Below are 23,901 nucleotides of genomic sequence, written 5' to 3'. Positions count from 1 at the left end.
AAAGTGGAGCCATCGTTTTGAACACTTTTATTATGTTGGTCCGCAGGGGCGTTTCCTTGTGATACTGCTGGACACGCTCACCACGCACGCGTGAGAGGCTGCCCCTGGGTGCTCTGAACCCCAGGGGTGCTGCCGAGGGCATGTGGAAGGAAGCAGCCCCTGCGCTGTGCGGGAGGGCCATCGCCCCCCGCGCTGAGTGACTGTGAGGTGTGCGGACACAGGATGCAGCAGAGGGGTTTTCAGGAGTATGCCGTGCAGAGCAGGGACAGGCAGACAGACAGACACTGTCCTCGGGCTAGAAGAAGAAGAAGGGAACTACGCAGTCACCTGTCTCTGCAGCTCGAGTCCCAAAGGACACAGGGAGGACATAAAGCTCTCAAATAGCAAGGCTGAAACCTTCCCATAAGACACAAACCCTTACCCAATGGCACAGATAATCTTTTTAAATAGTTAATTATCCTTAAGTATTTGTACCCAGGAGCTGCCGTGTAACGGAGCAGTTTATGAACACGGGGATCTTGATCCACGTCACCCCTTCCACGGTCCTGCCCCTTCCACGGTCCCGCCCCTTCCACAGTCCCTCCCCTTCCACAGACCCGCCCCTTCCACAGTCCCTCCCCTTCCACAGACCCTCCCCTTCCACAGTCCCTCCCCTTCCACAGTCCCTCCCCTTCCACAGACCCTCCCCTTCCACAGACCCTCCCCTTCCACAGTCCCTCCCCTTCCACAGACCCTCCCCTTCCACAGTCCCTCCCCTTCCACAGTCCCTCCCCTTCCTGGCGCTTCTTAATTCTGACTGCATTTCCCCCTCTTGCCCCTCTCCCCCTTGCCCCACCCCCTCCTTTAAGTACCTGCTTCCTGGGTTTTATTTTCCTGAACTTTGCTTTGCCTTTCTAGGGAAGTACCTATAGAAATCTCCCTTGAACTCACCGTATTTCAGGTAATACATTTGTTAACCTCCTGCGTATCATCCAACACGTGTACTAAGAATACCTAGTCAGAGGATTTTCAAGTAAACGGCGTTTGTGAGCAAGCCAGAGCGGCCATACTACCATCAGATGAACCGGCCTTCGAGCCCCAAGTGCCTCTGTCCTCAGTGTCAGATCCCAGCCGTGAGCTTGGCCTGCACCAAATTTTCCTCTCAAGGACTTCTATCAGAGTGGCTCCGGGCATTCACGGAACGTTCATGCACTGGCACCATCTCCATGTGCGATCTGGGCCTGCTTCCACACCCTGGAAGCAAACTGGGAATGCTGGGGGGGGTACGTGCCAGCCTGTGCTCCCCCTGCAGCCCACACGCGGGACACAGCCCGCAGGGGAGCACAGCCACACACGGGGAGCACAGCCACACACAGGGAGCACAGCCCGCAGGGGAGCACAGCCCACACACGGGGAGCACAGCCCGCAGGGGAGCACAGCCCGCAGGGGAGCACAGCCACACACAGGGAGCACAGCCCGCAGGGGAGCACAGCCCACACACGGGGAGCACAGCCCGCAGGGGAGCACAGCCACACACGGGGAGCACAGCCCGCAGGGGAGCACAGCCACACACAGGGAGCACAGCCACACACAGGGAGCACAGCCACACACAGGGAGCACAGCCACACACAGGGGAGCACAGCCCACACACGGGGAGCACAGCCACACACGGGGAGCGCAGCCACACAGGGAGCACAGCCACACACAGGGGAGCACAGCCACACACAGGGAGCACAGCCACACACAGGGAGCACAGCCACACACAGGGGAGCACAGCCACACACAGGGAGCACAGCCACACACAGGGAGCACAGCCACACACAGGGGAGCACAGCCCGCAGGGGAGCACAGCCACACACAGGGAGCACAGCCCGCAGGGGAGCACAGCCCACACACGGGGAGCACAGCCCACACACGGGGAGCACAGCCACACACAGGGGAGCACAGCAGGGGAGCACAGCCCACACACAGGGGAGCACAGCCACACACAGGGAGCACAGCCACACACAGGGGAGCACAGCCCACACACGGGGAGCACAGCCACACACAGGGAGCACAGCCACACACAGGGGAGCACAGCCCACACACGGGGAGCACAGCCACACACAGGGAGCACAGCCACACACAGGGGAGCACAGCCACACACAGGGGAGCACAGCCACACACAGGGAGCACAGCCACACACAGGGAGCACAGCCACACACAGGGAGCACAGCCACACACAGGGAGCACAGCCACACACAGGGAGCACAGCCACACACAGGGAGCACAGCCCACACACAGGGAGCACAGCCACACAGGGAGCACAGCCACACACAGGGGAGCACAGCCACACACAGGGAGCACAGCCACACACAGGGGAGCACAGCCCACACACGGGGAGCACAGCCACACACGGGGAGCGCAGCCACACAGGGAGCACAGCCACACACAGGGGAGCACAGCCACACACAGGGAGCACAGCACACACACGGGGAGCACAGCCACACACAGGGGAGCATAGGGGAGCACAGCAGGGGAGCACAGCCACACACAGGGGAGCACAGCCACACACACAGGGGAGCACAGCCACACACAGGGAGCACAGCCACACACAGGGGAGCACAGCCACACACAGGGGAGCACAGCCCACACACGGGGAGCACAGCCACACACGGGGAGCGCAGCCACACAGGGAGCACAGCCACACACAGGGGAGCACAGCCACACACAGGGAGCACAGCACACACACGGGGAGCACAGCCACACACAGGGGAGCACAGCCACACACAGGGGAGCATAGGGGAGCACAGCAGGGGAGCACAGCCACACACAGGGGAGCACAGCCACACACAGGGAGCACAGCCACACACAGGGGAGCGCAGCCACACACAGGGGAGCACAGCCACACACAGGGGAGCACAGCCACACACGGGGAGCACAGCAGGGGAGCACAGCCACACACAGGGGAGCATAGGGGAGCACAGCAGGGGAGCACAGCAGGGGAGCACAGCAGGGGGAGCACAGCAGGGGAGCACAGCAGGGGAGCACAGCAGGGGAGCACAGCAGGGGAGCACAGGGGGGAGCACAGGGGGGGAGCACAGCAGGGAGCACAGCAGGGGGAGCTCAGCAGGGGAGCACAGCAGGGGGAGCACAGCAGGGGGAGCACAGCAGGGGAGCACAGGGGGGAGCACAGCAGGGGGAGCACAGGGGGGAGCACAGCAGGGGAGCACAGCAGGGGAGCTCAGCAGGGGGAGCTCAGCAGGGGGAGCACAGCTTACGCTCTCATTTCTCCGTGGCTGCGTGCGGGCACTGGATTCCGTGGCGCTGATGACGGGTGCGGTGTGGGCGCCGGACGCCCGGGCACGCAGGGCAGGGCCGCGACACCGGCTCCTGCCACTGGCCACAGCCCCTTGGGACAAGATAGCCCCGGCAATAGTTAACAGATGCGCGTCCTACTTGACACCAGAGTTCTGCTGCTAAAGCTTAGGTCGGGTCGGAGGCAGCTCCGGCTCTCGGTCCGTAACTCCACTGACCGCCGAGGAAGGCCGAGCTCCAGGAGCAGAACACGGCCCCGCACGCCAGGCGGCATCACACACTACTGACGCCGCGCCGTGCTGAGCAGCTGCACCCCAGGCCGTACGTAGGGAGATCTGAATTCAATGCTCACACATTCTAAATTAAGAACTTATTTCTACACGTTTTATTCTTTGCTCACAGCTTGCCGTTAGGGTCAGGCTGGTCCGCTTTCTGCCGACGTCACAGCTGCCCGGTGCAGTCCTCGATGAGACCCCTTCCCTCCCCATCCCGCCTGCAGCTGCACTCTGCAGGGGCTGCGGGTGTGAATCCGTTTCTGATGGAGATGAAGCCGCTCCGCCCTCCTCACAGATCCGCTCAGGTCAGGGCTGGAAGGCGGCGCGCGCCACTTTGGAGTTTGTGGTTTTGTTCAGAGCTTTACAGATGAAGTCCCCAGCTTGCATCACCTTGTGCAGATCCACTCCCTGGGGGGAAGGGACCCCGGGGGAAAGGGGATTTGGACAGGGAGAGAGAGAGAGGAGACACACAGACACACACACAGAGAAAACAGAGCTTTAAAGTTTTACCAGAAACCAGCCATTTTAAAGTTCACTGTTTCTCATCCCTGCCAGGTGGAGTCGCAGCCTGGCTCCCGTGACCGCCACGCCCAGCCTGTGCACTGGCCGGGGCTGGGCCGCACCGACCCCCCCAGGGTCCTCCTTCAGCACCAGACACGACCGGGACTCAAAGGTCAACAGCCTCCATCACCCCAGAAGTCCAGGTTTGTTTCCTATCATAGATACGTCAGTATTCGCTGTTTCCAAAAATGCAGACATCTTTATTTCGTCTCAGAGCGCTGTTTGCTTTCCAGCGGATCACATTTTGGAGTGATCAAACACTACTCAGTAAAGCGGCATCTCAGGAAGCGCCGTGATGGAAATCATTCACAGGCGTGTGTGAGGACGGGGGGGGGGGGGCTGGAGCCCGAGCGCACACGCGTGTGCACGTGCGTAGGTAATGGACGGAAACGGGAGCTGTGTTCCCTGGTTAGCGGCGTGGACACAGCTGCATCCTGGTGACCGTGGAGATGGAGGGGGGCAGCCAGCCAGGAGGAGCTGGGGCAGGAGGGCGCGGCGGCCCTGACCCGGGCGCCAGGGAGTGTGGGAGCCCTTGGGAGGGAGCAGGAGCAGGCGCTGCGCTCAGAACAGCAGGAATCCTAGAAGGAGCTCAGAACTGTGCATGGAAATGCCACCGTCCATGTTTCTCTCTGGTTCTGGAGGAGATACACGCGGCCGCTGCTGGACTCATGCTGAGACAGCTCAGATGGCCACACGGAGAAGGAATTCAAAGCCCCAGCTGGGACGAAAGGACTGCACATGCTATGGAAGTCAGCACGGGAGCTCCTCAAGATGCTGACATCAGACCTGCGCACGCTCCCGCTACCCAACAGAGAGAGTACAACAACACAGACCTTCACACACTCCTGCTACCCAACAGAGAGAGTACAACAACGCAGACCTACACACGCTCCCGCTACCCAACAGAGAGAGAGTACAGCAACGCAGACCTACACACGCTCCCGCTACCCAACAGACAGAGAGAGAGAGTACAGCAACGCAGACCTACACATGCTCCCGCTACCCAACAGAGAGAATACAACAACACAGACCTTCACACGCTCCCGCTACCCAACAGACAGAGCGAGTACAACAACACAGACCTTCACACGCTCCTGCTACCCAACAGACAGAGAGAGTACAACAACACAGACCTGCACACGCTCCCGCTACCCAACAGACAGAAAGTACAGCAACGCAGACCTGCACACGCTCCCGCTACCCAACAGAGAGAGTACAGCAACGCAGACCTACACACGCTCCTGATACCCAACAGAGAGAGTACAGCAGCGCAGACCTACACACGCTCCCGCTACCCAACAGAGAGAGTACAGCAGCGCAGACCTACACACGCTCCTGATACGTTGCCTGACAAAGAAACTGTGTGCGGCGTGTGCTTCTTCCGGTGTGAGCACACGGGTGACGGCGCTCGAGGACCAGCGAGAAAAAATTCTGTGCAGGAACAAAGCCACGTGTGTGGCCAGCGTGAGTGTGGAGGGCACGTCCACAGGAGACGGAGGAGGGCCTGCGTTTATGTGAGGAAGCAGTGACCAACCAGAACATTCTAGAAACTGAACCACGAGTTCTTGGTAGCTGCCTCGGCCTTTAAACTAGAGTGGAGTTGTGGCCTCTGGAGGAGCATGGATTCCTAGCTAGCTTGGATTCCCGGCTCAATGGCGATTGCTAGGCAGTGTCATAATCCTCCTGGAATTGCAAATGATGAAGCTACTGTGCAACACACAAACCAACAAACCTCCTAACCAGAGAAGCTAAGCAGTAGCTTTTTGTGTTTGTAGACAACGGTGCGGGTGTGTGGTGCCAGTTAGGTCTCGGTAAACACGCCGAGCATCTGCATTCGGTAAACGCGCCGAGCACCTGCATGCTGCTGGCTCTGTGGAGGATGGGCTGCCGTTGCTTTCTGACTGCACAGGAAGGCAGATGAACAAGACTGTGACACAGCCCGGGGGGGCGACCAGAGGCAAAATCAGAGACTAGCAGGGAAGCGCGGGGTCGCCCAGGGAGAGAAAGGGCCCAGCCCAGGCCCGGGCTCTCCAGGGGAGATGCAGGGAGGTCTGGAAGACCCCTTGGGCTGCTGCGGAAGAACCAGCGGGGGTTGGGGTCAGGGACAGAACCTGCTGGCGCCGGATGATAGACGTGACGCAGTGTCACTAAGCAAGTTGGTGTTAGGAGTTGGTTTTGGTGGAGTCACACAGCGCGTGACTCTCTTCTTCCCGTGAGCCCCACGGGCAGAGCCGGACAGATTCCGGAGCCTCTGAAAGGAGGGAGAAGCTCTGGCGTTGGAGCCCTGGGGCCCCGCGTGTGCGGGAGGGCCCCACACACGCCAGAGCGCAGCTGCGGGCCCGGCGCAGCCTGGTGACAGGTGAGGCGCAGGCCCAGCGGGAGGCACAGGTGAAGGTCAAGTCCGGTCATTCACGCAAGTAACAAAAGCGGTGGCCGAAGCGATCTGCACATGACTCCTCAGACGCAAGGGGCGTGGGGCCGAGGGAGGAGGGGCCGCGAGTGAGCCGTGCGTGCGTGGGGCGCGGGACTTACCGTGTGCAGCCCCAGGCCCTCCAGCATGTACAGCAGGTCCTCGGTGGCCACGTTGCTGGAGGCCCCCGGCGCGTAGGGACAGCCGCCCAGCCCGGACACGGCCGCGTCCACCACGCTCACGCCCATCTGGAAAACAAAGCACAGGCCCGGCGGGCCGCTCACACGTGCGTGCCAGACGTGCGCTCCACCCGCAGCAGAGGGACGCCCGCTCCACACTCCCTCACAGACCCATGCCACGGCCGTGCCGGCCAGCTCCTCTCCTGGACCACAGAGCCGCGGCCAGGCCCCCGGTGGGTGCGCGAGCAGGCGGACATCGAAGCAGGACGCGAGGCGGCGAGCTGTGGTCAGGACCATTCACGCCCAGGCCTCACAGCCGCCAGTGCCAGCTCCCCCCGCCAGCCTCTCACCAGCAACCCGAAATAACCCCAGCGCCCCCACTCGAGACCAAGACGCCTCAAAAGACCAGCGGTGGGGGCCGGGGTGGGGGGGCTGATGTGCGTGATCTAATTTTGTAGGCTCAGGGCATCCATTCGATTCACACTTTTGACAGAAACGCCACTTTACACACAGATCCAGGCCTCTCTGGAAGCAAAGGATATTGAAGGGCCAGCCGTGCCCGCTGGGCTATAAAAACGCTAACAATCTCGATTTATCATACTTCAGCTCCACCTGTCTCTGCGTTCCCCGCCCCATCATGGATTTTGGATGGACGGCCACAAGATGGCAGTATAGTACAGGACTCCTCCAAGCTCAACTCCAGCCTTCCAGCCCCAGGAAGGGGCAGAGAGGATCCTAGTTTTATAGTTATCAAACACTTATCACATTTTAAATAAGCTCACACTCACTGGTGGCACCGGACGCGTGGAACTGCAGCTCACTATGTCCAGTTCAGGCTTGCTGATTCCTCCTTCGACTTGCCTGTCCTTAAACCAACAACATTCGACACAAAAATCCTGTAGCTGGTGGGACTCACCGTTGGAAACGGAAGCGATTCTAGATCGGTGTTCATGTTAGCCGATGAGAAGCAATTGTTCCTGAAGCTTAAAAATCTCTCAAAGGACCAACATTTCCTTGGCTCCCTCTTTTCTTACAGTCCATGATTCAAGCTATGAATCAAAGCCCTGCCTGCCGCTGGGGTGCTCAGCCGTGCAAACCTCTACCCTACAGAGAGCTATGTCTGAAGGAGCACAAGGGTGAACATCGTGCGTACTGTCCAGGATTAAGAGTTAACTGACAGAATCGACCATGTGTCAGGCTGTTGAGCAGGCTTCATATGGATTCTTCCATTTAATTTGTAAAAATGATGGCAAGGCACAGAGGAGGACTTGGAAAGAGAGAGCACTGGGAAGTCTGAGGAAGACTGGGAAAGAAGAGAGCACTGGGAAGTCTGAGGAAGACTGGGAAAGAAGACAGTGCTGGGAAGCCCAAAGAGTCTTTTTTCAAGTCTCACAGATTTCCACTTAGCAGCATTATCAGGAGCATTCAGGGAAGAAATGCTCGGAGTGCACGTGACTGAATTTCTAGGAAGACAGTCCCAGAAAAGAGCCAGAAAGGTTGAGATAGCATTATGGTCAAAAAGGGATATTCTTTTATAATTCTTAAAAGAGTCGAAGTTAAGTCTAAGTCAAACGTATGGGAGGAAAATAGTTAAGAGACTGTGTAAAATGGACTGTATATGACTCCGGTAAATATTTTCACAGAATATATAATGGTTAGGAAAAATAATCTTCAGAAAGTGAGGGGGGAAAAAAACACAAAATGATGTGTGGTAGCATTCACTTGGGTTTCTGGATCTTTTCAGCCCTCTGCAATAACTACACACCCCTCAAGCATTCAGGACAAGTGAACCTTACTAGTAAGTGTGCCCTTTGCTTTCACAGCCATTTTCTTCTTCAGCCAGCACAACATGCCCGGACATTTTCTGGCCCATCGCTGGCTCTCATTTAGTAGATGCAACGCGCGTCCTCTGGACAATTCATTGCTGCGCTGTCTACACCTTCCCGTTTTTGAGTGGATGCTGTTCCTACTCCTTCTCCTTCCAGCAGCCTGCCACCTGTGTCTCTAATTGTTCACAGTGACCATCAGTTTAGTGTATGTGTACAGGAGTGTGTGTGTGTGTGTGTGTGTGTGTGTGTGTGTGTGTGCATGCACGAGCATCAGTACTGGGACTGGACCTCAGGGCCTTACACTCTCTCTTGGCTTTTTTTGCTCATGGCTGGTGCTCTACTCCGTGAGCCATGCCTCCAGTTCTGACTTTTTCATGGTTATTTGGAGACCAGGGTCTCTCAGATTTGCCTGCCTGGGTTGGCTTCAAACCTCCTTGATCCTCAGATTTTCCGCTTCCTGACTAGCTAGGATTAGCATGATGTGTATAACAATATTCACGTTTTAAACACTTTAAAATGTCCCTCAAATGCTATACCACGGACTACACTGAAGACACCCACAAATGAATATATATGCAGTCGTCCTTTTCTGTGTTGAACTAGCCATCTGTGCATGTGTGTGTGGCTATGTTTCATAACGGCCCTCATATGAACTCTCATCCACATGGTCTCCACACCCAGCAGCCTCTGGAGCGCAGGCCTGCTTCGTGGGGTTGTTCTGCTCTTGCTCACCACCTCAGCCAAGTGCCAAACCTTGCACCGGCTCCTCACACCATCACACCCCATCCCGGAGTAATCTGATCAAGGTTTATGGGACAGTTAATAAATGCTCACATGCCCCTGAAAGATATAGCCTTGCCCAACATATTTTACAGAGGCGAGATACTGCAGGCAACCTAGCTTACTAATGAAAATCAAATCCAACACCTATCACCAAACAAAGTGCTACAACAGTATTATAGCCAGATGGTAAACCGATGATCGGTGATAGATGGAGACAGAAATAATTAGCCATCTTACATATACATATTTCAGATGTATATAGTATCCACAGTTTATGTAATGATATTTGTAGGTATATATAAATGTTTTATAGTAAATGTTAATTAGCTAGAATGCTACATTTATAATGCTGATTATTTTATATATAACCCAGAATTAATTATTTTCAACTTGATAGCTCTCTAAACTGAATTCTATATGTATACAAACAACTCATTCCTCTTTACTAGAGAATATCCCAAAACACTTGTAATTCATAGAAATTGTGGAAATTTGCTCTTAACCTTTATTTGGTCTTTTCACTGCCCACATTTGTAAATGTTACTGAGGCTGAAAGAGATTTCTCAGCATCCCCTAGCTCTCCCTTCACTGAGGCTGACCTGGGGACAGTCACCTGACTGCTGTTTCCACACTCTTTTAAAACTGTGGAAAGCTGGTTACCAGTGGCTCACACCTGAAATCCAAGCTACCTGTGAGTTTGAGATCTAAGGATCACTGTTCAAAGCCAACCCAGGCAGAATTGTAGCTCCAATTACCCAGCAAAAAGTCAAAATTGGAGGCATGGCTCAAGTGGTAGAGAGCATCCTGAGTGAAAAAATAAAGGACACCACCCTGGGCTCAAGCCTGGGCGGGCTGGGGGAGCAACTCTTTACACAGGACCCTCAAAGTTTTATTTTTTAATGTATAAAAACAGTTCTTAAAAATAGAAAAAAAATAGAGTTTCTCGGAATTCTCCTAATTATAGCAGCCATGAGCGATAAAGGCTGGAGTATGACGTCTTTCGAAGTCCTGCTGTTACACGTGCCAGACCTGGTCCGGTCTCAGCACGGTCTGGCACGGCACGTGGTCTCCTGGGTCGCACGCTGGACTGCGGCTGGGGGCAGTATGGCCTGATCACCGCGTGGCCCAGTATTCAGGGTGGCGATGTCTGATGGCGGCACGGTGAAGTTTTGTATTAGTACAGCAGTCTGAATATTTCCTGATGAAGCACAGTGTATTTGTCTTTCAGCTATATTATTCTCCTTAGGGAAAAAAAAGAACATCTAACAGATGTCTTTCAGACAGATGCATCCTCAGACTTCAAAACGCTCTGTAAGCTCTGGATTCCTCCAAGATCCTCAGTAAAACACCGCGGCCTCCTCCCCGGGTGCAGGTTCATCTGGTCCACGGCGGGCGCTTTCCCACACGAGACACACTGGCCCCGCTGCACGGCCCCTGTCCAAGGGGCAAAGCGTTCCCAGTGCTGCGGCTCGGTAGTGCTGCCGTTTATCTTCCCATTGTTGAGCCTGGATTTTTTTTAACCAGCCATTTCTGCAGGTTAGTAGGATGTTAAATGTCCATGTCAACACCGCTTATGCGTCGTCACAGCAGCAGCGGCGGCAGTTCAGCATTCATCCGACCGAGTGCGACGTCTCGTCATGAGACGCAACGGGCCGCGTTTCATCAGGACCGCCGTCCTCCCGCCCGGCCACCGGCTCTGCAGCCGAGTCTCCCCAGTCAGCGCTGCCGCCACGGGGCCAGACCCCATCGAAGCGCGGACGGGCCCACGTCCGAGGGGACGGCGGCCCTGCGTGAGCCACGCCGTGCTGCTGAGGCAGCCAAGATTTTTCTTTCTTTTAGAGAAAATGTTTTTGGAGTCAAAAGAAGAAACATGTGGAACGCATTCCCAGCCCTGGGAGTCTCCAGCTGTGAATGACACATGGAATGACTTTTGAAACGAGAAAGGTGCGTCCTCATGTGCCTTGGAGGTGATGGGAGGGGTGGGATTCTGTGTTCACCACCGTGGGCCGCCCCCACCACAAACCATCGGTAAAAGTTCCTCTGCTGCTCGTAGCCCTAGGAGGGGGCCGGGGGCCCGAAGCTGGAGGCAGAAATGGAGCATCGAGGAAGAAGAGGAGGAGGTGGAGGAGGTGGAGGTGGAGGAGGAGGAGCAGGAGGAGGAAGAGGAAGAGGAGGAGCAGGAGCAGGAGGAGGAGGAAGAGGAAGAGGAGGAGCAGGAGCAGGAGGAGGAGGAGGAGCAGGAGGAGGAGCAGGAGGAACAAGAAGAAGAGGAGGAGGAGGAGGAGCAGGAGGAGCAGAAAGAGAAGCAGGAGGAGGAGGAGGAGGAGCAGGAGGAGGAGGAGCAGGAGGAGGAGGAGCAGGAGGAGGAAGAGGAGGAGAAGCAGCAGGAGGAGCAGGAGGAGGAGGAGGAGGAGGAGAAGCAGCAGGAGGAGCAGGAGGAGGAGGAGGAGGAGGAGGAAGAGGAGGAGAAGCAGCAGGAGGAGCAGGAGGAGGAGGAGGAGGAGGAGGAGGAAGTACAGCCCGGCTGGGTCCCATCGTGGTGTGGGATCACCGGAAGGCGATGACCAACGCTGGCCCCGCTGTACTCTGCCGGTTCACTGAAGATGTCTCTTCAAGCCACAGCAAGCCGCTACCAGGCTGGCTCTCTCCGGCTCCTCTGCACGCCCACGTCTGTTCACGCCTCACGGGTGTGAACACACCCACGTCTGTTCACGCCTCAGGGGTGTGAGCATGCCCACGTCTGTTCACACCTCATGGGTGTGAGCACGCCCACGTCTGTTCACACCTCACGGGTGTGCACGCCCACGTCTGTTCACGCCTCAGGGGTGTGAGCACGCCCACGTCTGTTCACACCTCATGGGTGTGAGCACGCCCACGTCTGTTCACACCTCACGGGTGTGAGCACGCGCACGTCTGTTCACGCCTCAGGGGTGTGAGCACGCCCACGTCTGTTCACATCTCATGGGTGTGAGCACGCCCACGTCTGTTCACACCTCACGGGTGTGAGCACGCGCACGTCTGTTCACGCCTCACGGGTGTGAGCACGCCACGTCTGTTCATGCCTCAGGGGTGTGAGCATGCCCACATCTGTTCACACCTCACGGGTGTGAGCACGCCCACGTCTGTTCACGCCTCACGGGTGTGAGCACGCCACGTCTGTTTGGGCCTCACGGGTGTGAGCACGCGCACGTCTGTTCACGCCTCACGGGTGTGAGCACGCGCACGTCTGTTCACACCTCACGGGTGTGAGCACGCGCACGTCTGTTCACGCCTCACGGGTGTGAGCACGCCACGTCTGTTTGGGCCTCACGGGTGTGAGCACGCGCACCTCTGTTCACACCTCACGGGTGTGAGCATGCCCACGTCTGTTCACACCTCATGGGTGTGAGCATGCAGGCTTCGGCGAGTGGTCTGACGGGATAGTGCGTCATTACTGCTCTACCTCACTCCAGCTACAGCTAGAACAGAACTGTGGATTTGAGCAGGAGCTCAGCTAAAGAAAATGGGAGAGCTAAATCAGAGATGTGAGTTATAAATCATTTTCCAGAGATTTCCCCGAGTGTAACCTCATTAAGGGCAGACGTGTTGCTCTTTTTGTATCATTAGGTACTATGAAGTCACATAATAGTTGACTCTTCTGCAAGGAGATCAAGAAGCTAAACACACACGCACACACACACACACACACACGTGTGCACACACACACACTCATCACTGATGTAAGCAATGGAGCGTTTCTGCTGCACCGTGGGGGGCAGCGTCCCCTCCCTCCCAGGACGGCAGCACGGACGGCCAAGCCCACCCCGAGCACCGCACCGCAGGCACGCGTGGGGCACAGAGTCCTCCTCACTACTGAGGGCCGCGCCCACGTGCTGCCAGCGGCAGGGCGTTATGCCGACAACTCTGCTGCACGAGCGTGGTGAGCATGGACGTACAGCCCAGGTACGCCTTGCAGGAACGCTTCCTACCTGTGGCATAAAAGTGAATCCGAGTCTGTGACAGGCAGCGAGGAGCGGACATGGGGGCAGCGGGCTGCAGTTTCCCATTGCAGAAGTGTTTGTAGAGGAATGGCCGGGTGCCATCTCCACACACACACCACGAAGAGACTGCCCAACCAGTTAAATCACCACGGCTCACAGCAGAGGCTGCTCACGGCTCAGATTCACAGAGGAGAAGCGCGGAGGAGAGAGGAGCTTGGTCATTCACCGTGGGATCTAAGCCGTCTAGACTCCCGAAGCCCTGCTCCTGGCCGAGATGTATCACTGTACAGTTGGCATCCAGAGAAACAAACCAACGCACCAACTTGTCCAAAACAACCGCTGCCGTTTATTGCCCTTTGTTTAAGTGTGGCTCTGCCTAGCTGTCTTGTCTCAAGGCCACGAATGATGTCTGGCATACAAAGAGCAGACAGCTTCAGAAGCGAGCATCCGATTGGGAGCTGGGCGGGCACAATATTGACTTTATTCTCTGTCCGACTTCTGAACTTAAATGCACAGCCCCTAGGTTTAGGATCTGAAGGTGAAATGAACACATCCACGCTGCAGAGAGCAGTTCAGTGGAGGTGAGAAGAGAGGATCCATGAGCCACGGGAGGGGGTGAGCGAAGCAGACAGAGCCCCGGGCACGGGCCCGGCACAGGGCCGGCGCGGACCGGACTCCGAGCCATCTCACACACGTGTGCCCACACACACATGAGCACGCACAGGTGAGCATGCACACATGTGCACACACACGAGCACGCACACGTGCACACACAGGTGAGCACACATATGTGCCCCCCACACATACACACACCCAGTCACATGAGCACATATGCACATGTGCACACACACCCATGTGCACACACGCCCACCCACACGCACACACACATACGTGTGCGCACGCACACACACGCACACGCGCGTGCTCCTACAGGCACCACAAAGTAGAAGCAGCTTCTATGGCCTGTTCACCTTGAAGTCAGATCAAGTTCAAGGATAAGCTAGCTATATACTGTAGCACACGCTTTTGGTTTCATTCTACACATGCACATCCTAATGTACTTACTTAGTGATGAGTAAGGTCATTGGCTGGTAGAATTAAAGCGTATTACATATATAATATACATTTCTATATGATAACCTTGGTTGTTTGGTTCTTGGTTGTCTGCAACCAAGGAGAGGAGAGGGGATGTGGGAAAGCACAGGGAGCCCAGGAGCAGGGGAGCGCGCAGGGGAGGGGCGCGGGGGGCCGCCGGCTGCCAGTCAGGAAGCTGCGTCACAGCAGCCCGGGGCCCGGGAGGGACGCGCGGTGGACGCAGGTGTGCACTCCTCATTTGCTTCCCGGGGAAATAAAACGTCCATTCTGTATTCAAGTGCCATTAAGTTATTTACAGCTAGATCTGGAGGCTTCCTATTCATCATCGTGAGGTACAAAGCCAAGTGTCCCCTCTTCCAGGAGCAGCAGAGATGAACAGATCAGAATGCTTTCCACATGTCCAGTCTTACTGTCAAGAGAATTTTAGAGGAGTTTTCCGGCTTCCGCGGCGGAGCCAGATGTCAGCGGTCCCTGGGAGGAGTGGGCTGGACCGCGGGCCTTCCCGCCGGCCGCTCGCTCTTTCATCAGCCGTCCCTTCAACGTCCTAAGAACCAAGGCTGAACCAAGCCCGGGCCCGATCTTCCACCGCTAAAGAAATCTGCTGACTTGTGTGAACCACTGAAACCCAGCAGGCTTTGTGTTTTCTTTGCAGTGTTTCTCACGTGGTATTATAATGGTTGCTTGTGTTGGCACAAGAATACACTGTTAAGTTCCAGCCTCTGGTTTCGGAGACATCAACATTTCTGTTGATTGTTGCTGTTGTGTGAACAAGCCCTGGCGTGGTACACTGAAGCTTCCCACACAGCCTTGGGCTGAAATGTATCCGATGGATAGTGGCTAAAAGCATTTTCAGAGTATTTCTTTAAACTTTTAATTGATAGATGTGGCTCGGGGAATTCTTGTCCAAAGTCCAAATGTAACTGTAATAGCATACTGTATTCTTTTTTCTTTAACTTTTAAATTTGTCACCAGTAGCATAAAAAGTATACTTGAAGTAGACACACAGTTGAAGGCATAATAAAATGACCATACGTCTATTCCCTGCACAGGGAAAGAAAATAGAAAAACACTAATAGTTCGGACTCCCTGTGACCACTTCTTGATATACCCCCCCAACACCCTCCCCCTCCCCGACCCGGCCTCCAGTTCTGAAAATAATGTCTTGTATTTCTCTGAGAGTATTACAGCTCAAGGAGACTGCGTTTGTCTGGGGTGGATTGTGGAGATCTGGAGTGTTACCTCACGCCACCCTCTCTCAAGCTCCCTCGGAGAACCATTCAGTTCACTCGTTCTTCCCCGGCTGCTATCCACGGAAGAAGGGCTTAGGGCATTCTCCATGTCTCTTACTTTCTTCTAGCATTTCCTCCGAACTCTTCTTGGCGTTTCTATGTCTGTGCCGTTTGCTTGACACTCAGCGCGATAGTCATGATGGTGTCTGATTTTAGCGATTCCTCTAGCTCTTCGGGCTCTACTCCTTAAAATACAATTCTAGTATTATTAAGGCGTTGGGCGGGGGGTGGCTGTTTCGTAAGTCAGGTTAGGCTCTTCTTCACTTTCTCCTTGCTATCCTCCCCCCGCCCCCCTGCAGTGGTGGGCATTCAGCCCGGGTTCTGAAGACGCTGCGTGAGTCCCTGTCGCTGAGCTGCAGCCCTGACCTGTGTATTTTGTTGAGCCCGCACCTCCTATCTGGTGGTACCGTGAGGGGCTCCACCTGTTGGCCCTGGCTGCCTGCGGCTTCAGATCTCCTGGGTCTCTCTCACTGATGCTCTTTCCAGCGGATTTCACTAAATATTCCTCCAAAAAGTCTCCTTTTAATCTACCAATTCATTGTGCTAATGGTCTCTGACTATTGGCAGAGTTCCTGTGGGCAATGCTGGCTCTGCCCTGGGGCTCAGCTGCCCTGGGACCCAAGAACGCTTGCTTCTTTCTACTCACCCACTTTCCTTGTTTGCAGGGGAAATGGGAAAGATTTCCAAGCTCTTTGCACATGAGACAAACCTGGATGTCCACAGTCATCTTTTTATGGACAGAAAATACTAATTTGAATCTTTTAAAAATTGAGGCTATTTACCAATATTGTTCTGCATTATGTGATAGTTGTCTGTGCATAATATTTCCTCCTTTCACACTTACACTTAAAATCAATTGTAACTGATTTTGTGTATAGCGTGAAACATAGTTAAGATTTCCTTCTGTCTAGGTGGATATTCAATTGAACTAGTAACATTTGTTTAACAGATCAAGTTTTCCTGCAAATTTATAGTGATTTCTTTTTTTAAAATCATGGGTTTGAATCTCTTTTTCTGCTTCCTACTTTGCCTTTGTGGTCTATGTGTTCATCTTTACATTATTACTATTATTTGATTTATAAAATACAGTTAGGTTTGTTGTTTGGCTAGTTCTCTAGATACAAAATTTCTGTTTAGATTGCATTCTCATATGAGTTTTATAATTGACTTGTACACACACACACAATTAAAGATTTGGTGAGCTTGCACTGAGTATGTAAATAACTTAAAGGAAACAAGACGATTGTTAAATAGTGGATCTTCTGAGCCAGCAATTTCTTTTAGTGCTCCGCTCATCTGTTTTTTGAAAGCTATTTTCCACACTATCTTACTGTTTTCTGTGAACACATCGCATTTTTTGGTTAGGCGGATACCTTGTTTCTTTATTATTTCTTCTTGTAACGAATATGCGTTGTCCTGGTGGTTAATCCCAAGGTCCAACTGGCCGAGAAACACTTCCGGGTGTTAATAAGGTGCTTCCAGAAAGGCTGGAGAAATGTGGGCGACAACAGCGGTACCCCCGCGAGGCTGGGGCCAGGCGGAGTAGTCAGGGGGAAGGAGACAGAGTGAGCACAAGCATCTGTGATCTCGGAGAATGGCCGTACCTCGCATTCGCGACTTATTAAGCCACTGAAGAATTTGCTATCCTCCTTGCCAGACCTCTTTTAAATTATAGATGAAAAAGAAAGCTGAGTAGTCAGAAAATCTGGCTGAGTTTTCTGTGACAGAAAAATGGAAAATCAATGAACAGATGCGTGTATATGTGTGATGTAAAGCACTGGGGTTAATCAGTCGTTTCTCCTTTTAAACACTCAGGGAGGTGTTTCTTGCTGTCCAACGAAACTTGAACCTCCTCTGTGATACAGTATCTCATGCACATTGCTGCATGTGGTTTACTGTCTGAGTTAGAACTTGGCACACCTGTTCACAGGTGAGGGTCGCCGTAGTTTCCCTTCCCTATACTGCTCCTTCCTGATTTGGCAAGCAAGAATGCATTATTCATAAAATTAAATGTTATCTGAAAATGTTTGGCAGTACTGAAATCACCTCCTTCTTTTGCATTCAGTTTGACTCCTTTGTAAAGCATCTGAGTTTGTAAAAAAGAAAAAAATTCCAGACTTCACTAGGTTCTACTTCTGTGTTTCCATTTCTGAATTTTTTTTACTTGATTTACCAAGCTTTTTTTATTTTAAAGAATCACCTTGAGTAAATGCTGAATTTCTCATCCAAGTTTAGAACTGACTTCTTCATTTCATTCCCATGATTATTTAAATTCCCTTGAGGAGGCTGATAATTTTTTTCAACCATTTTGAAATCTTTGGATTTATCTGTTGAAATTATGAGTGACTGACAGAGATGTGTTGAAAAACATGAATGACAAATATCTAATGCATATATTTATAAAACACACTGTAATGCAAAGTTTTATGCATCCTGTCTCATAAAGAAGCATGAAAAGTTATTCCCAGTCCTAGTAGTAATTGTCCACACCCAACATGAGCATCAAGATAGTGCACTAGAAATTCTGCCTCCTGCCCCTCTCCCTAGCAAGTGCAGAACTGGGAATCAGAGACTGCTGGCTGGCTAATGACAGGAAATTTGGAAAAGTCTCCTTGAGAACCTCATAAACAAATCACAGGAATAAGGATTTGCCAGTTGGTGGCATTTTAATATGCTTTAGTAAGAGTCTATATAAAAATGAATGCTTTCATGTGAAAATTAGGTTAATAACTTGGTCTTTCTAAGAGAAAAGAGTAAGCACATGGAAAATGTTATGGGAAAAAGCTAATAGTCTGCTCAGGAGAAGAGAGTAAAAGCACATGGTATTTCTTCATGAGAAATGTAAATACTGCCAGCCCGCTGGTCGTCTCCGTACTCCTAATTAACATGCAGCATTGGAGCCCGTGTGTTCTCCTCTGCTTTCAGCAGGTTATGAAGCCTCCCGCCACGGCAATGCAGAGCAACGAGCGGCGGCTTGGCGTTCTGCAGATTAAACCATTTGTTCACTGGCCTTTGGCTTAGGGACCTGGGGAACAGGAAGGAAAGCGAGGCTCCATCTTTACATAAAACTGGAGACGAGCAGGCTGGTTGCTACGTGACCCCCATTTTTAAGATGTGTGCTTGGCCACCTCACTTTGTTCCTCTGCTCTTGAGTGGCTATAAATATCCCACGCCGATGTCTCTGCGCTAATACACGTTCTTATATGAAATCACACCTGACAGTTGTGGATCTTTGACTTCCATGCAATCATCTCTAGTCCCCTAAGTCATATGCCTAGGTAACTTTTTCTTAAAAGCACCAGTAAAACCTGGAGACCAGGAACGATCCCTCCGCTTGTGTGATTCGCGTATGCTTTCGGGGCCAGGGGAGGGGCTCTCCTTTCAGAACTCATTTGCTTCCTACTACCCTGGCCAAGGCTCCACCCATTCCTTGTCTCCTTGCCTTAATATTAGCGTCCAGTTGGAGCCCTGTGCGCGGCTCTCCACCCCCAACCAAAGCGAGCGATAGATATCCACTCCCCATCCAGCACCAACCTTACGAGAGACACTTCAAAGATTCCAGGGGGGAAAAACCCCACGCAGGGTGGAAGGGAGGGCAGGCGTGGGCTTCCTGGTCCAGGGCGCTGTGCTCACCACCTGACTTAGGGAACTGCAGCCCACTGTACAACTCCTTCATGACAACCTCACAGGTACACTTGTACCAAGACAGGAGGCGTGGCCACGGCTTCCCGAAGCCTAAGCTAGCACTGTCCTGGAGAATCTGATCCGTCTCTGATTTCCACTGGGAGGAGTGGGTGATGAGAAATGGTCTCTGGTGGTTGTCCGCTAGCAGTTGTAGCAGCAGCAGCCACAACAAGACAACCAAGTTCAGTTTTAGACAAGGAGAAGAACGTTTGGGGTGAAACTCTCAGAGCTTGGAGAGATATCAGAGAAAAGGAACGAACATTCATTTTAAAATCAAATTCCCAAAATGCTAATTCTATTCTTTGTAACAGGCACAACTTAGAATAGCACTGAGTTCAGTTCCTACACCTCCCGGCTTTCCAGACGTCATCCTTGTCTCATACAATGAGACACACTTGAGTTCTTTTGTGGAAAAAAAAAGAACATGGTGTGTGTCAAAGTCAGTTGGGTAACATCAGGGAAACGTCTGAAGTGAAATAGTGTACTTCTCACCGTCCTACACCGCCATGACATACCCAGCGAACGAGCATTCGTGCCGACACCCACAGTGCACTCTGTGACTTCAACTGCGCTTACTCCACAAAATCCCAGCACCGCCCATCTATTACACTGCATCGTGGGAGCGGAAATGACGGGCTTTCCTCCTCCTAGAGGAACACTTCACAAGAAGAGTCTCAAGCTTTACCAAAGAAGACTAGCAGTCCCAAGGGACAGCCATTCCCTAAAAGCAGTAGTTACCAGCGGCTCTTTAGTGTCTCTCATACTTTAGCACGGTGTTCAATTCTTGATAAAGCAGCATGCATTATCTATGTTATATATATATATATATATATATATATATATATATATATACACATCTCATGGTATGTCAGTATTATATGAAACACGCGTGTATTTGTGATATATAAACACACACATAGCTATTCTCCCGCTAAAGGCCCCACAGGTCCACGCCGCAGGCGAGGGCCGGCTGGCGGCTGGGCGCAGCCCACCTGCAGGGCGGTGAGGATGTTGGCCAGCGCCTGTCCGTAGGTGTCGTGGCAGTGGACGGCGAGCGCCCAGGCCGGGATCTCCTTCTCGATGCTCTCCAGCATCCGCCGCATGCTCCCCGGCGTCCCCACCCCCGTCGTGTCTCCCAGGGAGATCTGGTAGCAGCCCATGGCGTACAGCCTCTTCGATACCTGTAGGGAGAAGGGCGCGCTGGCACAGGGGCGGAAGGAGAGGCTCCAGGCTCCGCTCCTCGGAGGGAGTGCCCACAACCAAGATGAATTTACCCCGGAACACTTACACTGGCGCTTTCTAGTGTTTTCCCTGGCTTGTTGGATCCTAAATAGCACACAAAACTTCCCAGTTATGACCATTCTGTTTTTCTAACATTTTGAGTTTGCCTTAGAGCTCTATCTATTTAATGTTCACTTCCCTGTTCGGCTACAAAGTTCTAAAGCCACCATCCCAGTTAGGAAGGGCATATACTTAGTGACACTTCAATGGCTCAAAAGTATTACAGATTTTCTGAACTCCATATAGACATAAAATTTACTCTAGCCACGGTACTAGAGTTCAAGCAACACCCAGAGCCATTACAGCACGGCTGTTGCTCATTATTTCTGACCTTTTTTTTTTCTAGATCCTAAGTGGAGGGACTTGCATTGCAAGTTCTCATCCAAAGAAGCAAGTTCCCTAAGTCACCAGCGCTGCTTTTGTGAACTCAATGGGAATTCACATGCAGACATGTGTCCCCTGGACAGACAAAGGGCTTGCTGGGGCATGCTATCAGAAAGTTCCAGGTTGGTCATGTGATGCTGGGCAGAATATTACTTTTTTAAGCCTCAATCCCTAATCTGAAGAATGCAGACAACAAAATATCTTCCTTTGGTAACCCTTCACTCCACACACACACACTTTCCAAATGAGACATGCTATTGTTAATGGCACAGTTGGAGATTAAATGGAAGTATATGATTTCTGGCGCACAGCACTCCTCCATCCCCCCGGCCTGCTCTCCCCAGTGTCTGGGCCGGGCTCAGCTGCCTGGGTATAAGGAGGAATGGCATGTGGATACCAACGTTCCCTGTGCTGGGAGGGGCTGGGCAGACGTCCACTGCACGGAAGAACCCGAAGTGTCAACCAGAGTAAGAATTCTGACACACGTGTACAGGATCCTCTGAGCATGACGCATGACCTAGACAGGTCAAACAGGGAAAGCTTATGTGGTCATCTGAGGTAAAGTAAACTTGGAAGGGGTCAGAAGAAATGGTCTCAGAAGAATGTTCTAGAAAGACTACCAACCTTAAAGCTGATGAAATATGAAAAGCAAAGGACATGCTAGGGCAGAGAAAAGTTGAATGGATATAGCAATGTGAAGTTAAAAAAATTGGAAGATCATACCCCTGAAGTAAGATCACATCTCAAAATAACCACAGGGGTTGGACAGGAAGTGAGGTCATACCTCAAAATAACCAGAAGGGCTGGAACCATGGCCCTGTGGTAGAGTACCTGAACATCAAGCATGAGGTTGAGTTTAAACCCTGGTGTTAAATAAATAGCAGCAGCCCCTGACCTCCCAGCTATGACAAAAAGAATAGGAGGATCATAGTCCAAACTGTCCCACACCAAAGAAATGGCACAGCAAAAAGAGTTGGAGGCTTGGCTCAAGTGGTAGAGCACTTGCCTAGTGAGCATGAAGCCCTGAGTTCAAACCCCACTGCCACTGAGAGAGAGTGAGAGCCAGAGAGGGAGAAAGAGAGGATGAGGAGGATGAGGAGGAGGAGGAGGATGAGGAGGAGGAGGAGGAGGAGGAGGAGGAGGAGGAGGAGGAGGCTGAGGAGGAGGAGGAGGAGGAGGAGGCTGAGGAGGAGGAGGAGGAGGAGGAGGAGGAGGCTGAGGAGGAGGAGGAGAAGGAGGAGGAGGAGGAGGAGGAGGAGGAGGAGGAGGCTGAGGAGGAGGAGGAGGAGGAGGAGGCTGAGGAGGAGGAGGAGGAGGAGGATGAGGCTGAGGAGGAGGAGGAGGAGGAGAAGGAGGAGGAGGAAATCAATCTGTGTGGAAAATCGACAGTAACTCTCCCAAGTTCCAGTGAGTACACAGAAGAGGAATGGCTTTAGCGGCATGTGGGGTTTAACAGAGTAAATGTGAGTTTTCTAGCTACATCTTCACTGCTTCAGGGTCATGTTATTTAATCCATGAAAAAAACTGCAACCTTAACAAGGGGTTCGTACCTGCAAATGAGTTTCTAGAACACTCAGGGCCTCGCCCAGTGTAGACATTGTCTTTCATCAGCGTGAGTGACTGACGCTCAAGGACACAGGTCGCACACAGCGATCAGCAAATTCTCAGTGACTGCGCTCTATCGCTGAGACATCGTCCTACCAGCGTGCAGCCCACAGGGCGGCGTGGGAACGCCAGCACGGCCGGCCAGCGGAGCTGTGAGCCCTGTGCACGCTGCCCTTGCACTTGCATGGAAAGGAGAAAGCGCTCACTACACTACGTCACGGAAACACAGAGCAGAGGTCTGCCTTCCTCCCGGCTTTAGCATCCCGTGAACAACAAAGGGGCCTGACCACTACTTAATTCTGAGACAAGACAGCCAACTTTCGAGTCCTTGGTGCTCACGTGACTCACTAAACAATAAATAGAACGGAGGCAATGAACAGAAAAGAAAATACCGACGTCCACTTTGAAAAAGAATGCATGCTTTTACCATGAACCTCAATGGCTGGAGGTGAATCTTACTTCGGTCACTTTCTGTGGCAGGACGCTTCCTTCGTAAGGACAGCCCAGGGCACAAGACACATACCTGAATGAACACAGAACCACGTCAGCACCGGTGGCATGGACCCGCCATCTCCTCTCCACTCTGGGATCGTAGGAGGAGCTGGAGAGGCGGCCGGGAGACTGGCTCTAGCCTCTCCTTTCATTACTGTCTTGTGCTTAGACCAAACAAAGGTTATGCTGGGTATTCTCAGTTGACTCATCTTTCCATCTTTCTTACAACTACAATTTGATATGTGTTGTCATCTGACGACAGATGACACAAAATCAGTTACTTACCATGTAGGGCTGTGGACACCGCAACGACCTACAATGTTTCGAACCCAACCGAGTATACGTTTGTATTAAAATAATTACATAATTCAACTTGTCTCTATCCAGGTCTTTATTTAGATAATTATGTAATTCAACTTCTAAATATTCAGGTCTAGAATGCTATGTTGACACTAGGTTTCCCTTTGAACTGTCATCTGGATTTTCTTTTTCTTTCTGTCGATCATGGGGCTTGAACTCAGGGCCTGGCTGCTGTCCCTGAGCATTTTTGCTCAAGGCTAGCACTCTGCTCTACCACTTGAGCCACAGCTCCATTTCTGGCTTTTAGGTGGTAAATTGGACTCGGACTTTCCAGCCTGGGCTGGCTTTGAACAGTGATCCCCAGATCTCAGCCTCCTGAGGATTACAGGAGTGAGCCACCAGCCCCTGGCTATCGGGATGTTTTGACAGCATTGGATGTGGAGCTACTTTTTAATCACTCCCAAACCCTAGAACGGAG

The 23,901-nt window shown here is 52.6% G+C and overlaps 1 protein-coding gene across 6 annotated transcripts in view; it reads right to left on the bottom strand.

The window, feature by feature from the left end:
* Nucleotides 1–3,646: 3,646 nt before the first annotated feature.
* The window catches only part of Hmgcll1 (3-hydroxy-3-methylglutaryl-CoA lyase like 1), a 61,367-nt gene continuing 41,112 nt past the window's right edge, over nt 3,647–23,901 (bottom strand). For 5 of the 6 annotated variants that reach the window (XM_070017264.1, XM_070017265.1, XM_070017268.1 and 2 more), the window contains 4 exons: nt 23,091–23,154; nt 20,354–20,542; nt 6,645–6,770; nt 3,647–3,959 (listed from right to left, as the gene is read on the bottom strand). In XM_070017264.1, the coding sequence (XP_069873365.1) occupies nt 3,858–3,959; nt 6,645–6,770; nt 20,354–20,542; nt 23,091–23,154 (481 nt within the window). In that variant the 3' untranslated portion in view covers nt 3,647–3,857. The remainder of the gene's footprint in view (nt 3,960–6,644; nt 6,771–20,353; nt 20,543–23,090; nt 23,155–23,901) is intronic. The other variant, XM_070017266.1, reaches the window with a different exon arrangement.

The sequence above is a fragment of the Dipodomys merriami genome, unplaced genomic scaffold (genome assembly GCF_024711535.1).
Source record: "Dipodomys merriami isolate MVZ:Mamm:240054 unplaced genomic scaffold, mDipMer1.0.p SCAF_122, whole genome shotgun sequence".
Taxonomy (NCBI): Eukaryota; Metazoa; Chordata; class Mammalia; order Rodentia; family Heteromyidae; genus Dipodomys; species Dipodomys merriami.
Note: the sequence above shows the minus strand (reverse complement) of the source record. Positions and strands in the feature narration are given on the sequence as shown.